Source organism: Chiroxiphia lanceolata, chromosome 16 (genome assembly GCF_009829145.1).
Source record: "Chiroxiphia lanceolata isolate bChiLan1 chromosome 16, bChiLan1.pri, whole genome shotgun sequence".
NCBI classification, from domain to species: domain Eukaryota; kingdom Metazoa; phylum Chordata; class Aves; order Passeriformes; family Pipridae; genus Chiroxiphia; species Chiroxiphia lanceolata.
Window position 1 is genome coordinate 5,198,671 of NC_045652.1, and position 21,266 is coordinate 5,219,936.

The following is a 21,266-nucleotide window of genomic DNA, read 5'->3' on the forward strand; positions in this document are numbered from 1 at the left end:
TTCAATTTACATGAGGAAGAGACAGGGAAAAGAACACTCCAGATTATTGGTGAGGGTCAGTTTATTTGCCACTTTCAAATGAAGTAACAGCTAGAAGAGTGGTGTAAGGGGTTAAGTTGCTTCTGACAATTCAAAAGATGTGTTACACGTTACAGGTGATAGGTTTGCTTCTTTTTCAGGTTTAAATTCCTCCCTTCTACTGAGGTTTTGGAAAAGGAGGAGTCATACTAACACCATGGAATAAGACCATTGTCCTTCATGGATACATGTGCTGCTTTTACCATTCCAGTAGGAAGAAGTATTTTACTGTGAGGGTGGTGAGACATGGAACAGGGAGGTTGTGGATGGATGCCCCAACCTTGGCAGTGTCCAAGGCCAGGCTGGATAAAGCCTTGGGGAATGTGCTCTAGTGAGAGGTGTCCCTGACCATGGCAGGGGGCACTGGGGCGAGATGATCCTTAAGGTCCATTCCAACCCCTTAATATTCTATGATTAAATGGGGCAGCAATTTCTGTAGAGGCTCCTGAAATGCTGTCCCAGCCTGTAACTTACCCTTACAGCTGAGCTGCCAGTGCCTCTTGCAGCACAGCCCTTTCTTTTGTCCAGTTACATTCACATCCTGGAGGATCTTGCCAGGAGACCACATCCACCCTCCACAGCATTACACACCTCCTTCCCAGCTTCATTAGCACATAACTCAACATTTCATTACCACATAAGCATGTCTGTGTCTGACATTCACCATCACTCATCATGTGTACATACAAGACCAGTTTCAATTTCCAGAGGCTTCCCAACCAACCTGGAATTGGCTAAAAGAAGCACTGATTTGGAGTGAGGGTGCTCTGGCATCTCCTGTATCTCACTTCAAGAGTTTTTCCTACTTCACATCAACTGAAGGGGCCAGCTGAGACAGTTGGGGTCAGCACCACTAATGCAGCCCCCTAGTGCATGTCCCAAGGAGGACAGTTCAGACTGGGAACTGCTCTCACAGCACAACATACACATCACTGAATCCAACGTGGAACAGACACTCCTCACACCATAAACAAGCTGCAAAGACATTTAATCCAGTGGATTATTCTTTACCACTGTGACTTTCCCCGCTGGGTGCACTTACAGCAGGCTTTGCATAGGAAAAGGACAGGGGTGTCAGTTTGGTAAGTTAATTAAACCTCATGGAACAGTAAGCACAATGAACATGAAACATGGAAAATCACTGGAAAATCACACAAGTTCTCCAAATATTTGAGTAAACTTCTCTTTGTCTACAATCTGTCCATACTTAACTGTAAAATATAAAGTATCTGTGCTGTTATACCGTTTGAACTGGAGAAGCAGCTCTCCCTTGCTGTCTCCAACTTCATCCAAAGTCACCACTGTCTCTGTGGGACAGTAAATGTCATTCCGTCTTCCCCAGAATGTCAAGTGGGCCACTCTGACAGTTTGGCCAGTTTCACTCAAGTAGATGAATCCAATAATTCTTCTGAAAAAGTAGCTCATACTATACAACATTGCACCAGCAAAGACTGCAAGGCCAGTTGTGTATAAGAGGATATTCTGAGACACCTGGTTCTGCAGGTAGAGGTACCAGATGGGAGGCAGCGTGACCACGGCGGTGGCAGTCTGCAACAGCTTCAGTCTGGACAGGACCCTGCAGTACTTTATCCCTGGAAACCTGTAGACCAGCTTGAACTCTTCTGTCCTCCCATCCACAGCCTTCTGCTGGACCACAGCAGCAGTGGCCAAATGGGACAGACACACAGACTCTCGCTGTCTCCTGAGATAACTGTTAACACCACGGACTTGCTGGTTTTTTGGCTGCAAACACTCCCATGTGCCAAAAGTCCAGGGCGGGCGAGCATCTCCCCTTCTCCATGACCTCATCCAGAGCGCCTTCTGCAGACATCTCCCAAAAGCTGGTGCCGTGCAGACTTTAGTCCTGACTGTGCAGAGCCAAGCCTGTAAGGAAAGGTTCCCATAGGTCATCATTTGAGCCCTCGTTAGAACTAAATCACAGTGAGCTTAGCCGGTCCCTCAGGCACCTACAGACAGCAAAGCACAAGCCCCTGCTCAGAGTAACCTCAAACCAGTGTTCAGTCAGGAAAGGGGTGTTCGTGCTCACATCCCTCTGTGCAAAGCAAGAGGCAAAACACTTTGGATAACACAGTTAACTGAGATAACCAGTCAGCTCAGTGAGCGGACCCCATGGCGTCCCCTGCCTCTCTCGCTATTTGGTTTTGATGTTCGAGCCACACCAAGGCACTACGGGTCGCTTCAAGGCAAAGAGGGCAGGAGAACGCGGGCTGCCGGCCGGCGACACCGGCGATTTGCTGAATAACCACTTAAATAGCAATTTTAGGGAAACAGGAGAGGGAAAAAACAAAAAAAAAAAAACAAAAACGGACTAGGCACGGTAAAGGGGAGAGGGGAGAGCGCTCTACGCCGAGAGAGGGCCCGGAGAAAGAGGGACCAGACACTGGGGACGTGCAGGATAAAAGGAAGGAAGGGAAGCTGGCGCTGTCCCTGCCGCGGTGTAACACGCGCGCGAGCGCCAGCGCAGGGACGCGTCGGGAGGGGATAGGGAAGGAAAGGGAGAGGGAAAAGGGAAGGGGAACGGGAAAGAAAGGGAAAAAGGAAGGGGAAGGAAAGGGAAAAGGGACCGGCCCGTCCCTTGCAGCCCCCCATCCCACCCCACTCCGTCCCCTCCCTCACCGCCGCCATGTTCGCACCGCCCCCCGAGCGCGCGCGGGGCCCGCCGGGAGGGAGGGGCGGCCCCGCCGGCCCGGCCCCGCCATGGCCCCGCCGCCCGCAGCGCTCTGTCTGTTCGACGTGGATGGGACCCTCACGGCCCCGCGCCAGGCGAGTGCGGGACGGGGCTGCGGGACGGGGCTCCGGGCTGTCACCGAGGGGCTGCGGGCGCTGGGGGAGCGGGGGGGGGGGGGTGTCCTACAGCGTGCGAGCCCTCGGGCAGCGGGGCATCGCACACCGCGGGCTGGGTGGGCGAACTCGCCGCGCCCCTTAAGGGGGAAACAGAAGAATCTTCCCTATTACTTAAAAGCCAGTGCCGCTGGTTTGAGGCGGCTGTTGCGGAGCAGCGCTGCGGGGCTCATGCGGCAGGCAGGGAAGGCTGACGGGTGTGTTTGGGCGCAGAGGATCTCCCCGGAGATGGCGGCGTTCCTGCAGCGGCTGCGGCAGAAGGTGAAGGTTGGGGTGGTGGGAGGCTCCGACTTCGCCAAGATCCGCGAGCAGCTGGGCGAGGACGGTAAGGACCGCGCTGATGCAATCCCGAGCTACCCACAAGGAAGTCAGGAAGGTTAAATGTAGGTTAAACCCTGTTGGTTCCCCTCCTCCCTTGCTTTGAACTGTTCCTGGTGATGCCGCGTTGCACTCAGAGCTGTTTCCTGGCACTTAGGAACTGCAGCCTGTTTGCATTTTACAGGTATCTCGGTATCATATTACGGGATTGTTACTAATGGTGAACTCCTGACAGAACTTTGGGAGGGCTTTATCCCGTTGCTGCTTTACAGTGGGATTGTGTGTGTGACACACACGTGCGGCTGCTCAGCTGTGAGCACATCCCTGGAGGGTCTGACTTTGTTCACTGCACCATAACCCGCATAACAAACCCCTTTTGTAATGAGGTGCAGCGATGGACTCTCACCCTGTCCTACAAGAGGCACTTCCTTTTCTGCGTCTTTAATGGTCTTTACTTAATTGATGCCCCTGACAGCCTTCTGTCATGCTCAGCTAACTCAGAATTTGTTTGGCTTCCAAGTGGTCTCCCCTAAGCCCTATCATTTTGTGTTGTATTAAGTGTCTCACAACTGCCAGACATCTCCTGAAGATTAGTAACACTGAGGAAACAAACGTAAAAGAGCAGTATTTGACTTGCTCTCTCGCCAGGCTGTGTGCCAGGTTTTTGCAATATTTGAGGTTTTCAGTCACTTCCTTACCCTTAATGCAAAGAGTCATATTTTCAGGAGAGGAAGGGCTTTTGAGCAAAAACACGGGTAAACTCAACTGAATGACTTCTTGTGATCTGAGGTGTGCATTAATCTTGGTGAGAAATGGGAGTGGCTTTGATCCTGTGCTTAATCTTATGCTGCTGAATCTTTCGTGCTTTAGGATCTAATGTTTGCTGTATTTTAACCTGTTTAACAAACTGCATTAAACATACATGGGAAAAAAGGGTGTGTTCCTGTCTTTCTGTTTGCTTGCAGTGGTTGAAAAATTTGACTACGTGTTTCCAGAAAACGGTCTTGTAGCATACAAGGATGGGAAATTCCTGAGCAAGCAGGTAAGTCTGAAATTTCCAGTAGTGGGAAAGAGAAATTTTCTAAAGACTTTTCTTTGTTGCTACAGTGCAGTCCTCTGTAATCACCCTTCTAACAAAGGCCAAAACTGCTGCTGTTTTCATGTGTTACCCCTGTTAATGGATCATTCATTTGGCCTGTAATATCAACATAAGTAATGGAGAGCAAACATTTAAAAAGAGATCCTGGCTGAAATTGCTGCCTTGAACAGTGGTTCCAATTTACTGCAGGAACAGGCTCCATTTCTTCATCCTTGGCTACAGCAGATATTAACTGCAGTTTTTGTTTAAGGCTGCTGCCTCTGGCCCACAGTTTCCTTCTAAACTAGGTGCAAGTAGGGAGCACATTAAAGGACAGTTTGGTGTTATGGTTAAAAAATAAAAAAGTAAACAAAACTAAAAATGAGAGCCTTCGGTTAATACCGTGTGTGCATCAGCTGAGAGTTACTGATTGAAGGCATGTTTGTTCCTCTGTGGTGTTAACCATGCCTGATTATCCAATGTCTGTGTTTTCCATGTGACTTGCTTTTAGAATCTCAAATTCTGGACCCTTGGTTGAGTGGTGTTTATTTTGTTAGAGCATTCAGGGTCACCTGGGTGAGGACATTCTTCAGGATCTAATCAACTACTGCCTGAGTTACATTGCAAAGATTAAACTGCCAAAGAAGAGGTATGTGCACACACACATCTCATGTGGCCATGTTCTCCTTGTTACAGTGTTGGACATCAGGATGTAAAGCTCAGCTCAGGCTGCTGAGCAGAAAAAAAAATGAGTAATTTGTGGTTTTGGAACACTGTGTATGTGAAACAGCTCAATCCATGCATACAAAGACAAGCTCCCAGCTGGAGTACAGGATTTGAAATATTGATTCAGCATTTTTAAGAGGGAAGGAGGCTCAGTTTTGAAGTAGGAGTGTTTCCTTGATGTGTTTGGAATTCAGCAGCATAATGTTTTCCAGAGATGAGAAGCGTGGAGCAAGACCAGCTCTGTGTGATACATGAGGTGCAGCTGCTCCAGGCACTAAAATGCACCGTGTGAGGCAGGGCAGGACCCTGCCCAGATTGATGTGAATTTTTGCAGCTTCACCCCAAAACTGACAGCCTGGTCTGTCAGGCTCTGAGGACTGGGTTGATGGGATGCTCCAGTCACACTTTTAAAACCAAGCTGTACTTTTAACAGTCAGAAAGGATGACATTGAGATTGTGAGATTGAAATAACAGTCCAAAATACTCCTTGGTGCCAGAGGTATTGGTTCCTATGCATACAATGAGTTTTATGCACACAGTGAGAGGCTGAAGGACGCAGCTGATTCCCACTGTCTTCGGAATTAAATGGAAGTTCATTATGATACTTAGTGTTCTGATCAATTTTTTCATCTGTTTTCTGTCTTGTTAATCAATCCTTTTCCAGAGGCACTTTCATCGAGTTCCGGAACGGGATGTTAAATGTGTCCCCCATTGGAAGGAGCTGCAGCCAGGAAGAACGACTTGAGTTCTATGAACTCGATAAAGTGAGTTACAGCTCTTGAAAAATACCCAGCTCTCCTGGAGGAGGCAGTTACAGCCACGTTATGATTTGTAAAAAACTTCTATACTTTCTGCAGTTTTTTTCATTGTAATCCATGTAGTTTAACGAACTTCATTCAGACCTCAGCAAATAGACAATAGTTTTTTTGGTTGCAATGCTTAACAATGATTACTTGCAGAAGGGGTGGGTTTGGCTCATGTTTCTTTTAATCCAGAACACCCAACCTCTACACACAGGGTAAAAATGCTGTCCTAGATAAAACCATTCCTTGGTGAGCTCTTTAGTGTACCAGTCTGTACCCATTCAAGTCAATAAAATTATTCCTTTACTTGTCCTCTGCAAAGCCTTTTAAGGCAGAATTTTAACAGCTGAGGTCAAACTGTTCACCATTTATCCTCCTTCATTTATCCTACACAGCTAAATGTGCAAGGCTGAAATGAATCTGAGCCACAAGAGTTCTGTTTCCTGCTACACCACAACAGCTGTTTCTGACCCAATAAAAAACCTGAAACCTAATTCCTCAAAAGCAGACTTTATCAGTTAATGGATGCTGAAGGATATCTAAGATATCTAAGCATTCTGAAAAAACCCTTCTTGGAGTATATGGCCTCAGAAGAGTAGTATCAGTTTTTTAGACTCTTCCTGAGCCTCAGTCTTCCCATTTGTAAAACTGAATTTTTCTGGGAGTTGAAGCACACTTTAGTAGTGTTCTAAGATTTTCAGGTGGAAAAGCAAATATCACAGCACGTATGTGAAGTTTTGCTCTTTTATTTTTTTACAAGTTGGCAACAGATTAAAGTGGGAAGATTCTCAGCTTGCTGCCAGTAATAATGTGGCTGTATCAAAGTCCTGCTACTCAGACCTCTGGGTATTTTTGAAATGTTTTTTGGGTGTTATCTTTTCATTGATGAATTAACACAGCATGTAACTGATATGTGGTTTTGTTTTGTTTTTTTCTTAACAGAAGGAGCATATAAGAGAGAAATTTGTGGCTGATTTACGAAGAGAATTTGCAGGCAAAGGCCTCACGTTTTCTATAGGTAATACATTAAAAGAATGTAATTTAAAACATCAATTAATTTAAATTTAATTTAAGTCATATTGTCTCGTGGCTGTGACATATCCCATCTCATTTGTGTGATAGTTCTCACTGGGGGTGGTTGCAGGCAAGACTGAGCCTCTTTTTCCTCTTAGGCTTTCATTTGGACATTTTAATTGAGATCCATCAACAAAGAGAACTTCATTGCTTGTCATCAGTTCATTGTCCTTTAATGTCAGTTGTATGACTGATTCTGCTCATTTTGAAACATATTATATGCTTCTATTTAGTCAAGAGTTGTTTCTGTGAATCAGTTTTGATCAGAACTATTCCATCAGTGCTGTTCAGTTGCCCTTAGTTCTTCAGCTCTAACTGCATTGTGTGGGAGGAAGGAAAGAATCCAAAAGCAAGTGCAAGCTTAAAGAGGAAAATTATAATAGAGAGGGAATTAATATTCCATGCATTTCTTCTTTTTTCCCTTCTCCCCTAATATATTACCACATTCCTGCCCTTTGTTATTTTTCAGAAAGTATGGCTGCCATTAGAGCTGTGGCATTGAAGCACTAAGGCAGAAATGAACTGAAATGCAGCTCTCTTGAAGCATGTTGTAAATACCTTTAAGGCACCTGCTTCAACTGGGGATCATGCTTTTAGGTATTGGGGAAGTCCAAGGATTCAGAACTGGAACAGTTGTTGTCCTCTTAGGGTGTGTTAAAAAGGCTGATTTCCTCCTTTTTCTATTCTGAAAGCCTTAGAAAGTCTTTTGCCTTAAGACTTTATGGCTGTAGATAGACCTATGACTGCTTTCATTTGTGTCCTTTCTTTCCAAAATTAAAGAGATTAAATGTAATTCTTTTTAAAAGGTTCACTTTTTGGGAACGTGCTAAGACTTTCATATTCATTCAATGGATAAATAATCATCTCTAAATCACAACTGCAATAACTGATACCCTATAAAACACTTCCTGTACTTAGAAGACCTAACTCCAGGCTCTCATAATATTTCTGTGGCTTCTGCAAAGCTCCCTCTGCCTAAAATCTTACCCAGTTTAGGATTTCTTCACTTCCTCTCCCCTGAGAAATGTGTTCCTACAATCCAACCAGTCTGCTTGGTTCATCTCTGTCCTAGGAGGGCAGATAAGCATCGATGTGTTCCCCGATGGCTGGGACAAGAGGTACTGCTTAGGAATTGTTGCCAATGATGGATACAAGACTATTTATTTCTTCGGAGACAAGACTATGCCAGTGAGTACATTAGTTTGTTACATTAATTTCAGAGCTGTTTTAAAGCACAAGGACTGTAGGTTCTAACATTCTAACCTAATTCCTGACGAGAGCTGAAGTCAGGGTACAAACACATGTCCATGTTTAACTGGCTGTGCTGCTGGGGGAGAGCTGGGAGGTTTTCCTTCTGTTTCCTGATGTGAACACAAGGTTCTTAATAGAAATTGTTTGTAAATGGAGCTTCTGTAATTCTGTTAAAAGCCTAGGTGACATGACTATGTGATAAACTGATTATCCTCTGTGGTTAGTGTAGATTGATGCTTCCTGTTGGCTGGTGTTTTTTAAACATATTTATTTCCCATTTAATTTAATTTAATGCTGTTCCTTTGCTCACCACTGTCTCCACATTGGGGAACTGAACATAGTCCCTGTCCCCCATCATTGGGCTCAGCAGGGCAATTCAGAGGCTTTTAGAACTCCTGAGCAGAGACCTGACAAGAGCCTGTGAGGGCAATGGCAAGCACAAGGACTTGGATGAAATTAAAGCTGTCTGAATATGGCCAAGGGACAGGGTCAGGCTAAGTTCTGCAAGAAAAGGCTTAGTTTTATAAGAACTTGGAGTTATAAAACTCTGAAGTTACAAAGAACTTTATAGATTTATAAACTTGAAAAGGTGAAATTTTATAAGGAAAAGACAATTAAATTAAAGGGGTTTTCTGCCTTGATACCAGCTGCAAAAGTAATCACCTGTCCCTCTGGCACAGAGTTCATGGACAGTTCATTTTAAACCCTGTAAGTGGCAGTGCAGCATTTCCAGAGTGTTGAAGTACCAAGAGCTGCTGCTGACCCCGTGAAAGCAGAGTGGCAAACAGCAAACAGAAACTTGGGAACTGCTTCCTGCAGTGCTCCCGGTGGTTTTCAGGGATCTCTGCTCATGCAGGTGGCACTGCTGTTGTTCCCTGAGCCTTGTCAGGTGTCCTGTCACTCCAGGCCCTTGGAAAAAGGCCCTTCTTTCCATGTTTTCCTTTATGTGACCCTTTTGTGTGATTATATGTTAAATAAAATTAAATCCTCTTCTGCTCCCAGGGAGGGAATGACTATGAAATTTTCACAGACTCCAGAACAGAAGGCTACAGTGTCACATCCCCCCAGGATACCAGAAGAATTTGTGAAGAGCTATTTTTTAAATAAAAGACTTTCAGAATTCACACTTACAGGACGGTTAAAACAGCTTAATAACTTGAGACATCATCTTCATTCTGTATTGTGTTTTTTGTAACTGTTTAATGAATAGCAAGTGCTTTGCAGGTCAGTCATTACTGAAGGGAAATGTTTTCATTGAATTGAATTGTCCCCTTGCTGACCAGGGGAACACAGCAAAGCACATTTCACACCATCCTTTCAAGTACTGTTTTCTTTTTGTTTGGTTGGGGGTTTTGGGTTGGTTTATATTTTTTGTTGGTTTTTAAGTCATCAGTAAACATTCTTAACTAATTAATTACATTTTAGGGGGGAAGGGGAGGCATAATATGCCTCTAGTTGATTTATGGTCTTGAAACTGGCCTGCAAGGCTTTATCTCTATTTTTTTTTTTATTTTGAGGCTGCTTTTTAAAAGATGAGCATTTTATAAGAGTTTTTTTTAAATACTGCCTTGTGCTATAAAATCATGAATTATGAGACAGTTGGGACTTTCTTGTCTGAAACTGGAAGATGAGTAGAAGAGACAGGATTTATTTCTTCCTGGAGGTGGGAAGATTGAACTGAGCCATAAGTTCCTGACCCCACATGTGTTCCAGTGTGTGGTCAGAAGGTGCTTCAGGTCTCCCACCCCTGGGAAGGCTGGACCAGCTGGGGCCAAAGTTACCTCCTCAGAATGGCCCAGTCAGACCATGGTACCTACACTCTGCAGACTACTAAAATCTAAAAAATAAAAAATTTGTACAGATAATCAAAGTAACGTCATCACAGTAACAAAATATATTCCTGTCACTTTCTGATAGTTTTCTGATTTTCTTTGTAAGAAAGAATTTAAGGGTAAGTGAGATTTTAGTACTAAGAAAATTACCTGAATTATGTTTCTCTTAAAATTCAAGTCAACACCTGACAATCCATGTAACTGTTGATATTACTTTTCTCATCTGGCATTACAAAAGTAATCTTGTGTATGAACAATTTGATTTAGTAACAGAGAAATAAATCTCGTCATAAAAAATTACTGTTTCAATTTGTCATTTTGGCAAATAAAATACTTTTAAAATACTTGGTGCGTGCTGCCTGTCTGTACAAAGAAATGAGGGACCTGAATCTTTCCAATTCCATGTTTATGTGATACCTGCACAGTAAAAAAAAAGGGAGAATACAATCCTTGTGTACCAACCCAAATCCCCAGAAGAGCTTACAAAAAAGGAGAGGGAGCTGTAATGCACCTCCTACATCAAAACTACCTTGTCTTCTAATGTTTTCTTATATAAAGTCTTTAAATGTCAGACACCTGCATTCTCCTCTCCTTGATCATCTTCACCACCACCTCCCCAGGGAGGAGACTGAAGGCATGTTAAAGCATTATCATGGTCGCATTTATTGTAAAGAAAGCAGTGTGTGATACTCCAACAAGCTGGACAGTGAGAAATCCACCACTACCGAGTCTTATGGGTCATAAAAAACAAAGCCAAACTCCAAACCCCACTACAGATTGGTTGTTACCATACACCACAGTGTGATACTGGTACAGCTCAGGTAAAACAAGCCAGCATAGCAGTTACTGACCTCCACACCTCACAACAGATCCTGTGCCCTGAGTCCTGGGACACGTCCTGACAGCAAACACCTGCTGGGAAAACTGCAAACAGGCAACTGGAGTTACACTGTTTCACACAACTAACAAGAGCTGTGCCATCTTTTTTATTTTATTTTTTTAATTATTTTTATTATTATTATTATTTGCAAAGTCAATAAAAATCCACTGTTAGGAACATAATAGAGAAAAATGCTGCATTTGAAAAAAAAAAAAATATGTGGAAGGCAAATAGGAACAGAACTAAGTTAGTTGCACTACAACTACATGAAGGGAAGAGTGACTCTATCACATCTTACCAAGCAAGTTTTCCTGGGAAACAGATGCAGAATGTACTTCACCAAGACAGCTGAGCCTGTTGAGTAACTCACACAATATTTTACACAGGGTAATCTGAGGAGCACAGCCTGCTGTTGGGAAGGGCAGTTATCCTGCCTGCCTGGTGGCACACCATGGCAGAGAGGCAACTGTCTGCCACCCAGGAGGTCATCTTCAGCCTTGTCTAAATTCAGACACAGTCAGAGGCTATGAAGTATCCAGTATTCTACAGCTTTCTACCCCTTACCTTGAAGCAAATTTTTTTAATTTGGGTTGGAATTTTTTGTTTGTTTTTAATACTGGCCTATAAAATTTGTTGCTAATCAACCACCAAGGCACCTAAGTAAATTCACAAACAGTCCTGACTTTACAACCACAATACAGTTTCCACACCGGTGCAGCCACACCACGTGCAAATGGTGCACTGGAGTGTAACCACTAGATGGAGAATTTCCACCTCATGGCTGCTGCTGTTTGTGAACTTCATTCCACGAGGACAACAAATTGCAGCAATGAACACCTCTCTCTCTCTCAAGGCAAGGCATTCAGGCACTGTTATCAGCAATAAATGTACTGTAACCCTCCAGAAGAGCAGCCCAAGGGAGCAGAGGGCTCACACAATGCCAGGGTCTCGCAGTTATGGCCATCTGCACCAGAAGAGCTCTCCTCAAACCTCTCCCCGCTCCCCCTGGGCATTTCCTGGAATCAGTTCACAAGATAAAAGAAAAAAAAAAACCAAACCTCCCCTCCTCCATCAAGCACACAAACTAGGTCTCTTTAAATACATTTTTTGTAAACACATTACGCTAGATTTTTTTCATTAGCATTTGAATTGCCTTTTTTTTTCTTTTTTTTTTTTTTTTAAATCAGGCCAGCTATAAAAAAAACCCTGTAATTGTGGCCTGCTTCTGCCTTATTGACAACTGCAGTGTTTCCTCCTGCAAGAACACGTGGGATACTCTCAGGACAGGTCCCCTGCAGGCAGCTGTTGAGCAGTGACCACACGGGTCAACCCTGGGACACACCTCAGGGGCTGACGACGTGCCCCGACCAGGTCTCGTGCTTGGTGCCAGGGGCGAGGTGGGTGATCACCACCTCCACTGCCTGCAGCTTCTCGTTCTTCGGGGGGATGGTGCACATCTTGTAGGTGACCTCGTCGCCCGCCACAGGAACGTACTCGCCCTCGATGCTGCGGAGGGGGAAGCTCCAGTTAGTCATCAATCACATCAACGCTCCTTTGCAGCTTATTTAAATTTTTATCATAATAATTATCCGGGATGCTTAAGACACTTCAGGTTTTTTGGTTTTGTTTTGTTTTTTTTTACAGAGCCTGTCGTCCACCAAAGTCTGATTGGTTGATTTTGGTCGTCTTGCAGCGAAATCCCTATGGAAATACTATAAACACCACCACCACCCTAAAAAAAACGACCAACCAAAAAAAATTCAAAATGAAAGCAGAAAAACATGAAAATTCCCACTCTAATATACCTTAAAGAATACTCCAGCTTGGGCAGCATTGCTGTGAACTGTGCACCAGCACCTCACCCACCGGCAGCACTAGAGGGCAGGGCTGATGCTGTTTGGCACTTACTTTGGGGACATGGTTTTTAAACTACAGAAAGTCGATCCTTTTCTTTTTTCCCCTCCTTTTCACTAAAGCTTTTGAAGTTTGAGTTTAGATTTTTCCCCCTTTTTTCTTTTTTAAAAAAGGGTAGTGCCATGCAATGGGAAGATTTTACCTTTAGGTTACTCCACCATAACAGTTTGTGGTATGAAAAAACAAACAAACAAAAAGAGCCCAAGTGAACCGTGGTGTCAAATATTTCAAAATTACTTGCTGTGAGAAAAGAGAGTTGTGCCACCCTGATGTGTTGCACTGCAGAAAAACTCATCCAGTGCTCAGGAAGATTTCCAGGAGTCGCTCACTCCTACCTATCCCCCAGCAGTGTGATGCCACGGGATGCTGGAGGATTTTCACGGTGCATTTGTAACTGCATGTGAGTCCTCATCCTGAATCCGTGGGAGATGGCCAAAGGGCTGCCACCTTCTGTTCAGAACAATGTGCTGGTGACACAGAGAACTGCAAAGTGCAACAGCTTTCCTCACCCTGTGCTCAACATCAGAGCTTTGTAATAAAAATCCCAGCATGTGCCAGTGAAGACCAGCAGAGATTTCTCCAACCTGCATTGCCACGAGGCTCTGACAGTACAAACAATGCTCCTTCACCTTTCTTTAAATACACCTACACAGGTCCATGCCCACCTTCCCCTTCTCTGACAGCCTAGGCCCTCAATTTCTTGCTGTTTGAGGGCTTTCAGTGTCTCTCAGCAGCATCTGTATTTGGGAACAGATAAACACTAATAAATTCTACCTCATTGGTGTGACTTGCTTGTGAACTCCTATTAACTGGAGGTAAGATCTGGGTTCAGGAAAGGAAAAAAAAAAGTCATCTAGGTCAGAAGTTTGTCACACACCGCTGAGTTTGTTATTTGTCCTCACTGGCAGCATGGTCACACCACCCAGGAATTGTACCCCACATGTTTCTGTTAATAGCAGAGATCTCAGACTTTAGCAGTGCCCTTCATATCCACTCTCATCTCATGACCCATTACTGTTTGGGCTTTTCTATTGCAGGAAAGACTGGTAGGGCTGATAGAAGGTAAATTCACTGGCCCTTACTGCCAGCTGTGACTTCACATCAGAGTTTGCTTCTCCCCACAGCTCTGTAAAACTCCTTCAGCTTCATCTCCTGCACTGCCTCTCCCCAACCCTTCCCCCTTTGAGGGCTGCCTCAGCTTCTGCTCCTCTCTGATGCCTTGTGAGTGCTGCTCAAGGAGCTGGTACCAGACTGTGCTGGAGCAGAAGCAGCCAGGGACAGAATGGGTAACCAGGCAAGTACAAGAGAAGCTAAAACTGACCCATAAATCAGAATTTCTCGCATCGGAAATTCAAAAGAAAAGTCATTGTTTGCTTACTGATTGTATCAACATGATATTGAAAATGCTCCTGTATCTGAATATGGATCTAAAACCTGCTGTGAGGAGTTAAAGGCAGTCCCAAGGCCTGTGACTTGAAATGTATGTCCTTCAGACTTTATTTCCCTCTACACCAGAGCTGCCTGTGACTACAGGAACAAGACCCAAGAGGGCACATCTTAAGCTGAACTCTTCCAGCAAGTGCCTGGGAAAACAGGAGTAAACTGAAGGCAGAAAAAATATTTACAGAATAATCAAGATAAAGCCTCCTTCATCAGACCTGACAGCCCTTTCCAGCCCATGCAGGCTGATCCAGTTGACCTTTATTAACGACCAGAGTCTCCAGGCCAACCTGTCTGCCCAGTCCTGTATCACACCACATTCAAGCTCCCACATCTGACTTCTGCTGTGCTGTCCTCTCCAATTACTGCCTTCATTTATACCCCACTTTCCCCATTTCCAATAGGTTTAAGGTTCTTTCAAGTGCGAAGGGATTGTACATCCAATCCTTACTTTCCTTTCAGAAGCAAAGATTAACTTACCCTTTCTACTGCCAAAGGAATTTGCCACCAAATACCCTGCAGTTTACCCTGACTTCAAAACAGAGAATTTCAAGCAAGGATGTACTTGCTGGTGCTGCATCAGAGCCTGACAAGGGGATGTGAAGTCCCAAGAAGAGACACAGGTGAGGGTCAAACCACAAATGAAAATGGGAATGGCACATAAATCACATCACCTTTCCTACTTGAACCTCTTGAATGATCCCCTGTAGCCAAAAATATTGTTGCTATAGAGCTAAAACCATATTGCCATGAGCAGTAACTCTCAACACAGCCCATGCAGGATTTCAGTCCCAGCTGAGCAAGGCAGCACCTTTCCATGGAAGGCAACTCAGCACAGGCATTTTATCTGCACAAAGGAACACAGGATGAGCAGAAACATTCCCAGATGGATATAACAAATGCAGACAACGAGAACTGAAGCAGAAAGGCTGCACTGACTCAGGTACAGCTGAGCCACTGCAACACATTTTTTCGTGGGGCCTCAAGCACCAGGACCAGTTGCAGACAGTGTTCCAGGGAGCACAGGCACAGGAGATACGTGGGGCAGGAACTAAAGCAGCATCTCCTCTTGGCATTACAGCCACTCCAGAGCCATGGCACTGCCTTTGAGTGCTGCACAGGGCAGGAACACACACCGCGAGCAGTGAGATCACCACTGTGCAGGCATCAAATGAAACGGATGCCCTGCCCAGGAAGGGATCACAGGTTTGGCTGAAAGGGTTTGTTTTTAAGAAACAGGAACCTTACGTGTTCTTTAAAAGCTGCTGTGAAACAGGATGAGCCACAGTTAGCAAAACAAACATTTGCAATCTGCAAAAGTAGGTAGGTATGCTTATTGGAAAAGGAAAGTGGATTCACAGTCTCCTGAAGCAGCAATATACAAAGGTTTAAAGCTCCTGGAAAATGGAGATAAATTAGGTATTACTTGAATCTTCAAAATCAAGTGAGGAAGTACAGCTTGAGCACTAAAAAGGATGGGTGTTTTTCTGGGGTATGTTTGGTTTAAAATTGAAACATGGCTATGTACCTGGATGGGTTCTGGTAAGAAAGGTGTTGCAGATGTACTGGTAAACCAAAGTGATCCTGTTTTTCCAAGAAATTAAGACCAAGTGAATCAAAACACACATAGGACTGCTGTGCCCAAAGTACAGCAAGCTGCAGCCAGGGAGATGAGAGGCAAAGGGCCCAGCCCAGACTGCAGGACACACTCAACCATCACTGAAAGCCACTGCATCCCTCAGCACTTGTTAGTGACTGTTTGGGGCAGTCTCTATGTAGTCTCTGGTCTGCAAGTGAAAAAACCAAAGTATTTTTTTACCCACATTTCTTATGCTGAATCATGAGGTTAAACACTCCTGTTCCTTCTACTAAACAGATCAGATTAGCCCCAAAATCTGCACAGCCCTAAGCATTACCCAGGAAGGTGCACTTTCCTCCACTAGAAAGCACTTCTTGCAGGGCTGAGCATTATGCTGACAGCATCATACCTTTTCTTGGTTTCTTTCCTTATCCAAGCTGACACTAGAAGAGACTGAAGCTTGTGATGAAACCTCATTTGACCCCAACATGTCTTCCTCTAATACTCTAATTTGTAGTCTTTCCTTGCTTGTTGAGGTGACTCTAATCCATCAAGGCCATCCTGTCCTTTGCACAGCTGTGGGAAAAGGTTGTGGCTACACAAACATCTCCAATTTCATTTTTTGCCTTAGGCCTTCAAACTTTTCTCCCACAGATCAGATACTCTTTTCTTTCCTGCAGCTTTCTGGTCACCAGCCATTCTTGGTGCCTAACAAACAGGGGATTATTAACTCATTGCCCCCAGTGCACATGAAAAGCAAGAGGACAAAGGTTCCAGCCTGCAGCCTGAATAAGTGTTAGTGAACAGTGTTCCCTGCACACTGTTTGCCCACCAAATGCTGCTCCTGGGATAGACACAGACTTATTCCAGCACTGCTATTGCTACACGATGCTGAGAGGCAGAAACAAGCAACGTGCAGACTGTGCAGCACTTGTGGTGCTGTCAGGAAAGAACAGCATGATGGCACTTGAGAGGTGATGAGATGGTGGCACTGGAGGCAGAGCCCTACACAAAGCTGGGGGAAGATCCTCCATCAGGAAGCAACTGCCTTAAGGGCTGAGTGGGAAATGAACAGGAAAAGACCAGAGAAAGTAAACAGAGTTCTTGGAACAGATTCTGCCTACAACAGACACTCCATAAACAATGTAAGTTACCTGGATAGTTTGGTAAAGGAAGTTAAACATAGACTTTTTTGATGGTATATATTGATTAAATATTTTTAGATCTGTATTTTTTACTTTTACCCTAACTATATATTAAATGTTGATCTAGAAGAAGGTAGAGATATTCACAGCTATTTGAGATATAAGTGTGCATGTTTGATTCAAAATAATGGATATCTATTTATCCAGGAATTTTAAAACACTGGAACAACTTCAAGCTAAAAATAGGAAATGCTTTCCTGATGTTAGTGTCACAGTGAGACACAATAGAGTGAGTCTTAGATTATCCAGCAACTCCCATTTCCCAGCTCAGCGCCAGTCTGCTATGGTGGAGCATTTTATCCTGCACTATTTTTAGGAGACTGGGAGGTTATTAGGAAATTACCTAAATATGGAATGTTCTAGTTCTTCCTTCTCACAGCTGCTATTCATATTCCAGGGCTCCAATTAAACCTCTTGGGACAAAGACTAAGTCACATGGAAACATTTTTGAAGAAGAGTTTTCAGTGAATTCCAAGCCTTGTTGAACACCAAGCCTGCCATGGATCACACCAGGCAGCACTTCCCACGGATCAATGGGCTCTATTATCTTGTGGGCTTCTTGAAGTTCATTTAACACCTCAACATGCCTCCCAGGAAACCTGTATTTTCATTTAAGAGCAGGACCTGACAGAGTAATGAACTACAGTGAATTACTAATCCCGAATGCCCTCCCGTGCAGTCCCAGCGCAAGCCAACAGCTCCAGCATCCATCAGCAAGGCCAGGGATGACCTTATCAAGCTGTCCAGCAGGCAAAGCAGAAGCAGGGCTGCCTCTCCCCACCAGTCACACTTGTAACTGGGACAGACAAGAGTAAAGAGGCTCAAACACTGAAGAATCTCAGCTGTTAATATCCAAGGTCTCTGCTAATGGATTTCCCTGTTCTCTGTGCTGAGAGAACGACCCAAGAGCTGCCTGGGACAGAAGCTGCACTTCCCCCCCCAGTACAGTAGATGCCCAGTTTTCTACCAAGATCTCTAGTCATGGTGTTGGAATCCATGCTCAGGGATGGTTATGGCTCTGTATCTGCTTTCAGCAGCTGGTTCAACACCAGGCAGCACAGCACACTCCATAAGGAAGAAACTGGCAACCACAAGAGAAATATTTCCAAGGATGCTTATGTGAGCTCAGTCAGGGGTACAGAAGATGCCTGTTCCTGCAAGCACCCAGCTGGGATCCTGTCACAATCACACCTACTGTTTGCATGTGGAAACTAAAGCCCAGGGCAGTTATGTTTTGTGCTCACTAACCACAAAGAACCTCCATCCTCTGGTGGTCACAGCCTGCAGTGCCCACTGCCTGGCAGGCAGAGTGCAAGTCTTGGCTTTGACCTGTTAAACTTTGTATCCTGTAGGTAGAGATTCTGAGAGGATTTAGCCACAATAACAACTACAGTAAGCTGGCTCTCCTGCATGCACCAGTGCAACCTGAGTTCTCAGCCAACTGGGGAAGGTGGGGAACCCTTAGGAAAAAGATTATCTGTGTTGTATTAATTTCCAAACCCCTCTCAAGAAGGATCTGGAATTCTGCTGCCTCTCCTTCCTACCCCAGACAATCTACCTATTTCAGACTTCAGCAGATGCAGCAAAGCACCAGAAAGGGAGCACGTCAGGAAGGAAGTGTGCAGTCCAAAGCAGGTAAGTCATCAAGTGCATTCAGTATTTTGAAGGAAATCAGACAGCTCAGATTTGGCCTCCGAGCAGCCCCAGAGCAGTTAGTTCCAGTCAGCAGAAACTGTTTTGCTGCTAATTCACAGAAAAGGCAGAGATGTCAGAAGAGTTTGTTCTCTCAGCTCAGACTCAGCTCGCAGATCATTTAAAGTTATCAGTTAATTTCCAATACGTATTATTACACTCCTCAGAGAAGAGATGTGGCATTAATGCTTTGCATTAAACAGTGATCTGGCAGAAAATCAGAGGAAAGAAAGGAGCATGAAAAGATGATCTCTCCATGGATATGAATAGCTCAAAGCCAGCTCCTTGGTACAGCAGGAAAGCAGCAGGGACAAAGCTGGGTTCTCCCTGCAGGAAGATGTAGCTGACAGTACATCTCCAGCACAGACAGGAACTGAGAAGGAACAGCAGAACGGGACTATATCCCCACCTGGCAGAGACCATGTCTGTTCAGCACTCCTGAGTTACAGGCACTGCAGCCATACTCTCCTGAGCTCACACCACGGTGCACAAGCAAAGCACAGCAAACTCAGGATCTCTCCAGGGATGCTGTGTGTCAGCATCCCAGGGGAAGCACAGCATCAATTCTCCAAAGCCATCATTACACATGGGGTCAGCCTGAAGGACAGCCTGAAGGCCTCCCTGCAATGCAGCATTTTCCCCTCCAGAGCCAAGTACTGGCAAACTGCAGAAAACCCACAAACACTGCATGTTTTTTCTGTTTCATTATATTTGCTGCTTTGGCAAAATAAAATCTTTAAAAAAAAAACAAAAACAAAAACAAAAACCAAGAGTGTGGTCATTCATCTGTCACTGCTCTTTGGTGAACCACCTCCTTGCCTTGCCCTTGCAGGTACCCAGGCTTCAGGCCAAGTCCCAGTCAAATGCAAAAGCCTGGAGAGCAAAGGAGTATCCATCATGTGCCTGCTCCCAAATTCACCGGGGAAGCAGAAGGGTGGGAGTGCTCTGTGCAGTGCTCTAATGCCCAACATTTGATCTGCTGCTACAGGCAACCCCACCCCACTTCCCCCATCCCCTCTGTCCGTGCCCTCAGCACCCCTGTTTGGAAGGGAAGCTCATGTGAACCTGTCTGTACAGGCAGCCACTGCCAGCACAAGGAAAGGGAGCTCAACAGCCAACACTGCAGGGATTCCCTGTCTGCTCTCTGGAAATATCCCCCATCTACAGGTAGAAAGGCAAGAGAGTGAAATTGGGGCCACCAGAGCCACTACATGTCACTAACAACCAAACCTGTGTGCATCTGACTCACTCCTGCCACGTAACAGGAGCCGAGGAGGTGAGATGCAGCATCAGTGTTGAGAACTGTATCCTCCTGTAACTCCACCATCAATTTGGTGACAGTGGATCACCTTACAGGCTGGTGGAAATGAAAGCATTAACCGTACATGTCAGTATTAACAATGTAATTAGGGCTTTTAAAAAATTTCACTCCAGGCAAGTGAATTTGCCTTAGCTTCCTGCTTTCCAATAACTGGAATATATAGCTAGAAATATCTGGAATTACTATCTCAGCAACTCCTCCATCTCTACACTTGCCAGCTAGGGTTTTACATTCACTATAGCAAGCACATTCTGTATTTGTTCTGGAGAGGAGTGTGAAACTGAAAAAAAAAAAACCCACAGTCTCATCACATTCAAAGAGCCATAACATTTTCCTGGTACAACCCTCTATACCAACCTGAGAACTGTCCCCAGTGAGCACAGGGAAGCAGGCCTGGCTGTGCACACGATGCAGAAGGTGGCAGTGAGGCTGTGGCTGGCACCTCTGGCTGGGTGGCAGGGGTGTGACAAGCTCCTCGGAGCCAGGCAGGAACAGCCGCTCCGGTGGGGGTGTGTGAGTTGGCTCTGTCTGTCCATCTCGAGTGCTGACAGTGTTGCAGTTGGGGAACAGGGTTTCGGCCACAGATGCTTTACCCACAGACCAACCCAAGAAGGTGCCACGAGTGCTGCCAGGAAGCTGTGGTGACTGTCACCATGCCTCTACCAGCCACAGGGGGATGGCTCGGAAGGAAACGTTACCACCTACCCCTGTTGGCATTTCCAGAGAACTCCAGGCTGCCCTGGACAGTTTTGTACACTTGTACCTAATCAGTCAAAACAGAGAACTGGCTCCACACAAGCGTTATCAAAACCCCAAACAAATCTCTGTAACCTTATTAAAACAAAGCCACGCAGACAAAAAACACCTTTCAGACAGACCTGCACTTCAAACCAGTGTTTCTTACACTGATAATACAAGACTGGGGGGAGTGGCTGATACACCTGAAGGCTGTGCTGCCATTCACTGGGACCTTGATAGGCTGGAGAGCTGGGCACAGAGACATCCAACGAGGTTCTATAAGTGTAGGGTCCTGCACCTGGGGAGGAACAACCCCTAGTACCAGTACAGGTTGGGAGTGACCTCCTAGAGGGCAGTTCTGCAACAAGAACTCCACATCAGGAGTACTGTGCCCAGTTTTGGGCTCCTCAGCACAAGAAAGACAAGGAGCTACTGGGGAGGGTCCAGCAGAGGGCACAAAGATGATTAAGGAATT

The 21,266-nt window shown here is 45.1% G+C and overlaps 3 protein-coding genes across 5 annotated transcripts in view; 1 reads left to right on the forward strand and 2 right to left on the reverse strand.

The window, feature by feature from the left end:
* Positions 1 to 37: 37 nt before the first annotated feature.
* Positions 38 to 2,762, reverse strand: TMEM186 (transmembrane protein 186). Of its 2 annotated transcripts, none has more exons than XM_032704500.1 (2): positions 2,716 to 2,762; positions 38 to 1,962 (listed from the first exon to the last, which is right to left on the reverse strand). In XM_032704500.1, the coding sequence occupies exons 1-2, from the start codon at positions 2,722 to 2,724 to the stop codon at positions 1,228 to 1,230; spliced, it is 744 nt and encodes a 247-aa protein (XP_032560391.1). In that variant the 5' UTR covers positions 2,725 to 2,762; the 3' UTR covers positions 38 to 1,227. The 2 variants fall into 2 exon arrangements, with proteins under 2 accessions (XP_032560391.1, XP_032560392.1); XM_032704501.1 differs by lacking the exon at positions 2,716 to 2,762 and adding an exon at positions 2,206 to 2,530.
* A 4-nt stretch (positions 2,763 to 2,766) lies between these two features.
* PMM2 (phosphomannomutase 2) lies at positions 2,767 to 10,322 on the forward strand. Its single transcript, XM_032704502.1, has 9 exons — positions 2,767 to 2,862; positions 3,154 to 3,265; positions 4,224 to 4,300; positions 4,894 to 4,985; positions 5,727 to 5,826; positions 6,808 to 6,883; positions 8,012 to 8,127; positions 9,193 to 9,370; positions 9,646 to 10,322. Exons 1-8 carry the CDS (start codon positions 2,797 to 2,799, stop codon positions 9,295 to 9,297), a joined length of 744 nt encoding a protein of 247 aa, XP_032560393.1. The 5' UTR covers positions 2,767 to 2,796; the 3' UTR covers positions 9,298 to 9,370; positions 9,646 to 10,322.
* Positions 10,323 to 11,509: 1,187 nt separating this feature from the next.
* CARHSP1 (calcium regulated heat stable protein 1) overlaps positions 11,510 to 21,266 on the reverse strand; it is a 36,897-nt gene continuing 27,140 nt past the window's right edge. For both annotated transcript variants that reach the window (XM_032704503.1, XM_032704504.1), the window contains exon 4: positions 11,510 to 12,408. In XM_032704503.1, the coding sequence (XP_032560394.1) occupies positions 12,246 to 12,408 (163 nt within the window). In that variant the 3' untranslated portion in view covers positions 11,510 to 12,245. The remainder of the gene's footprint in view (positions 12,409 to 21,266) is intronic.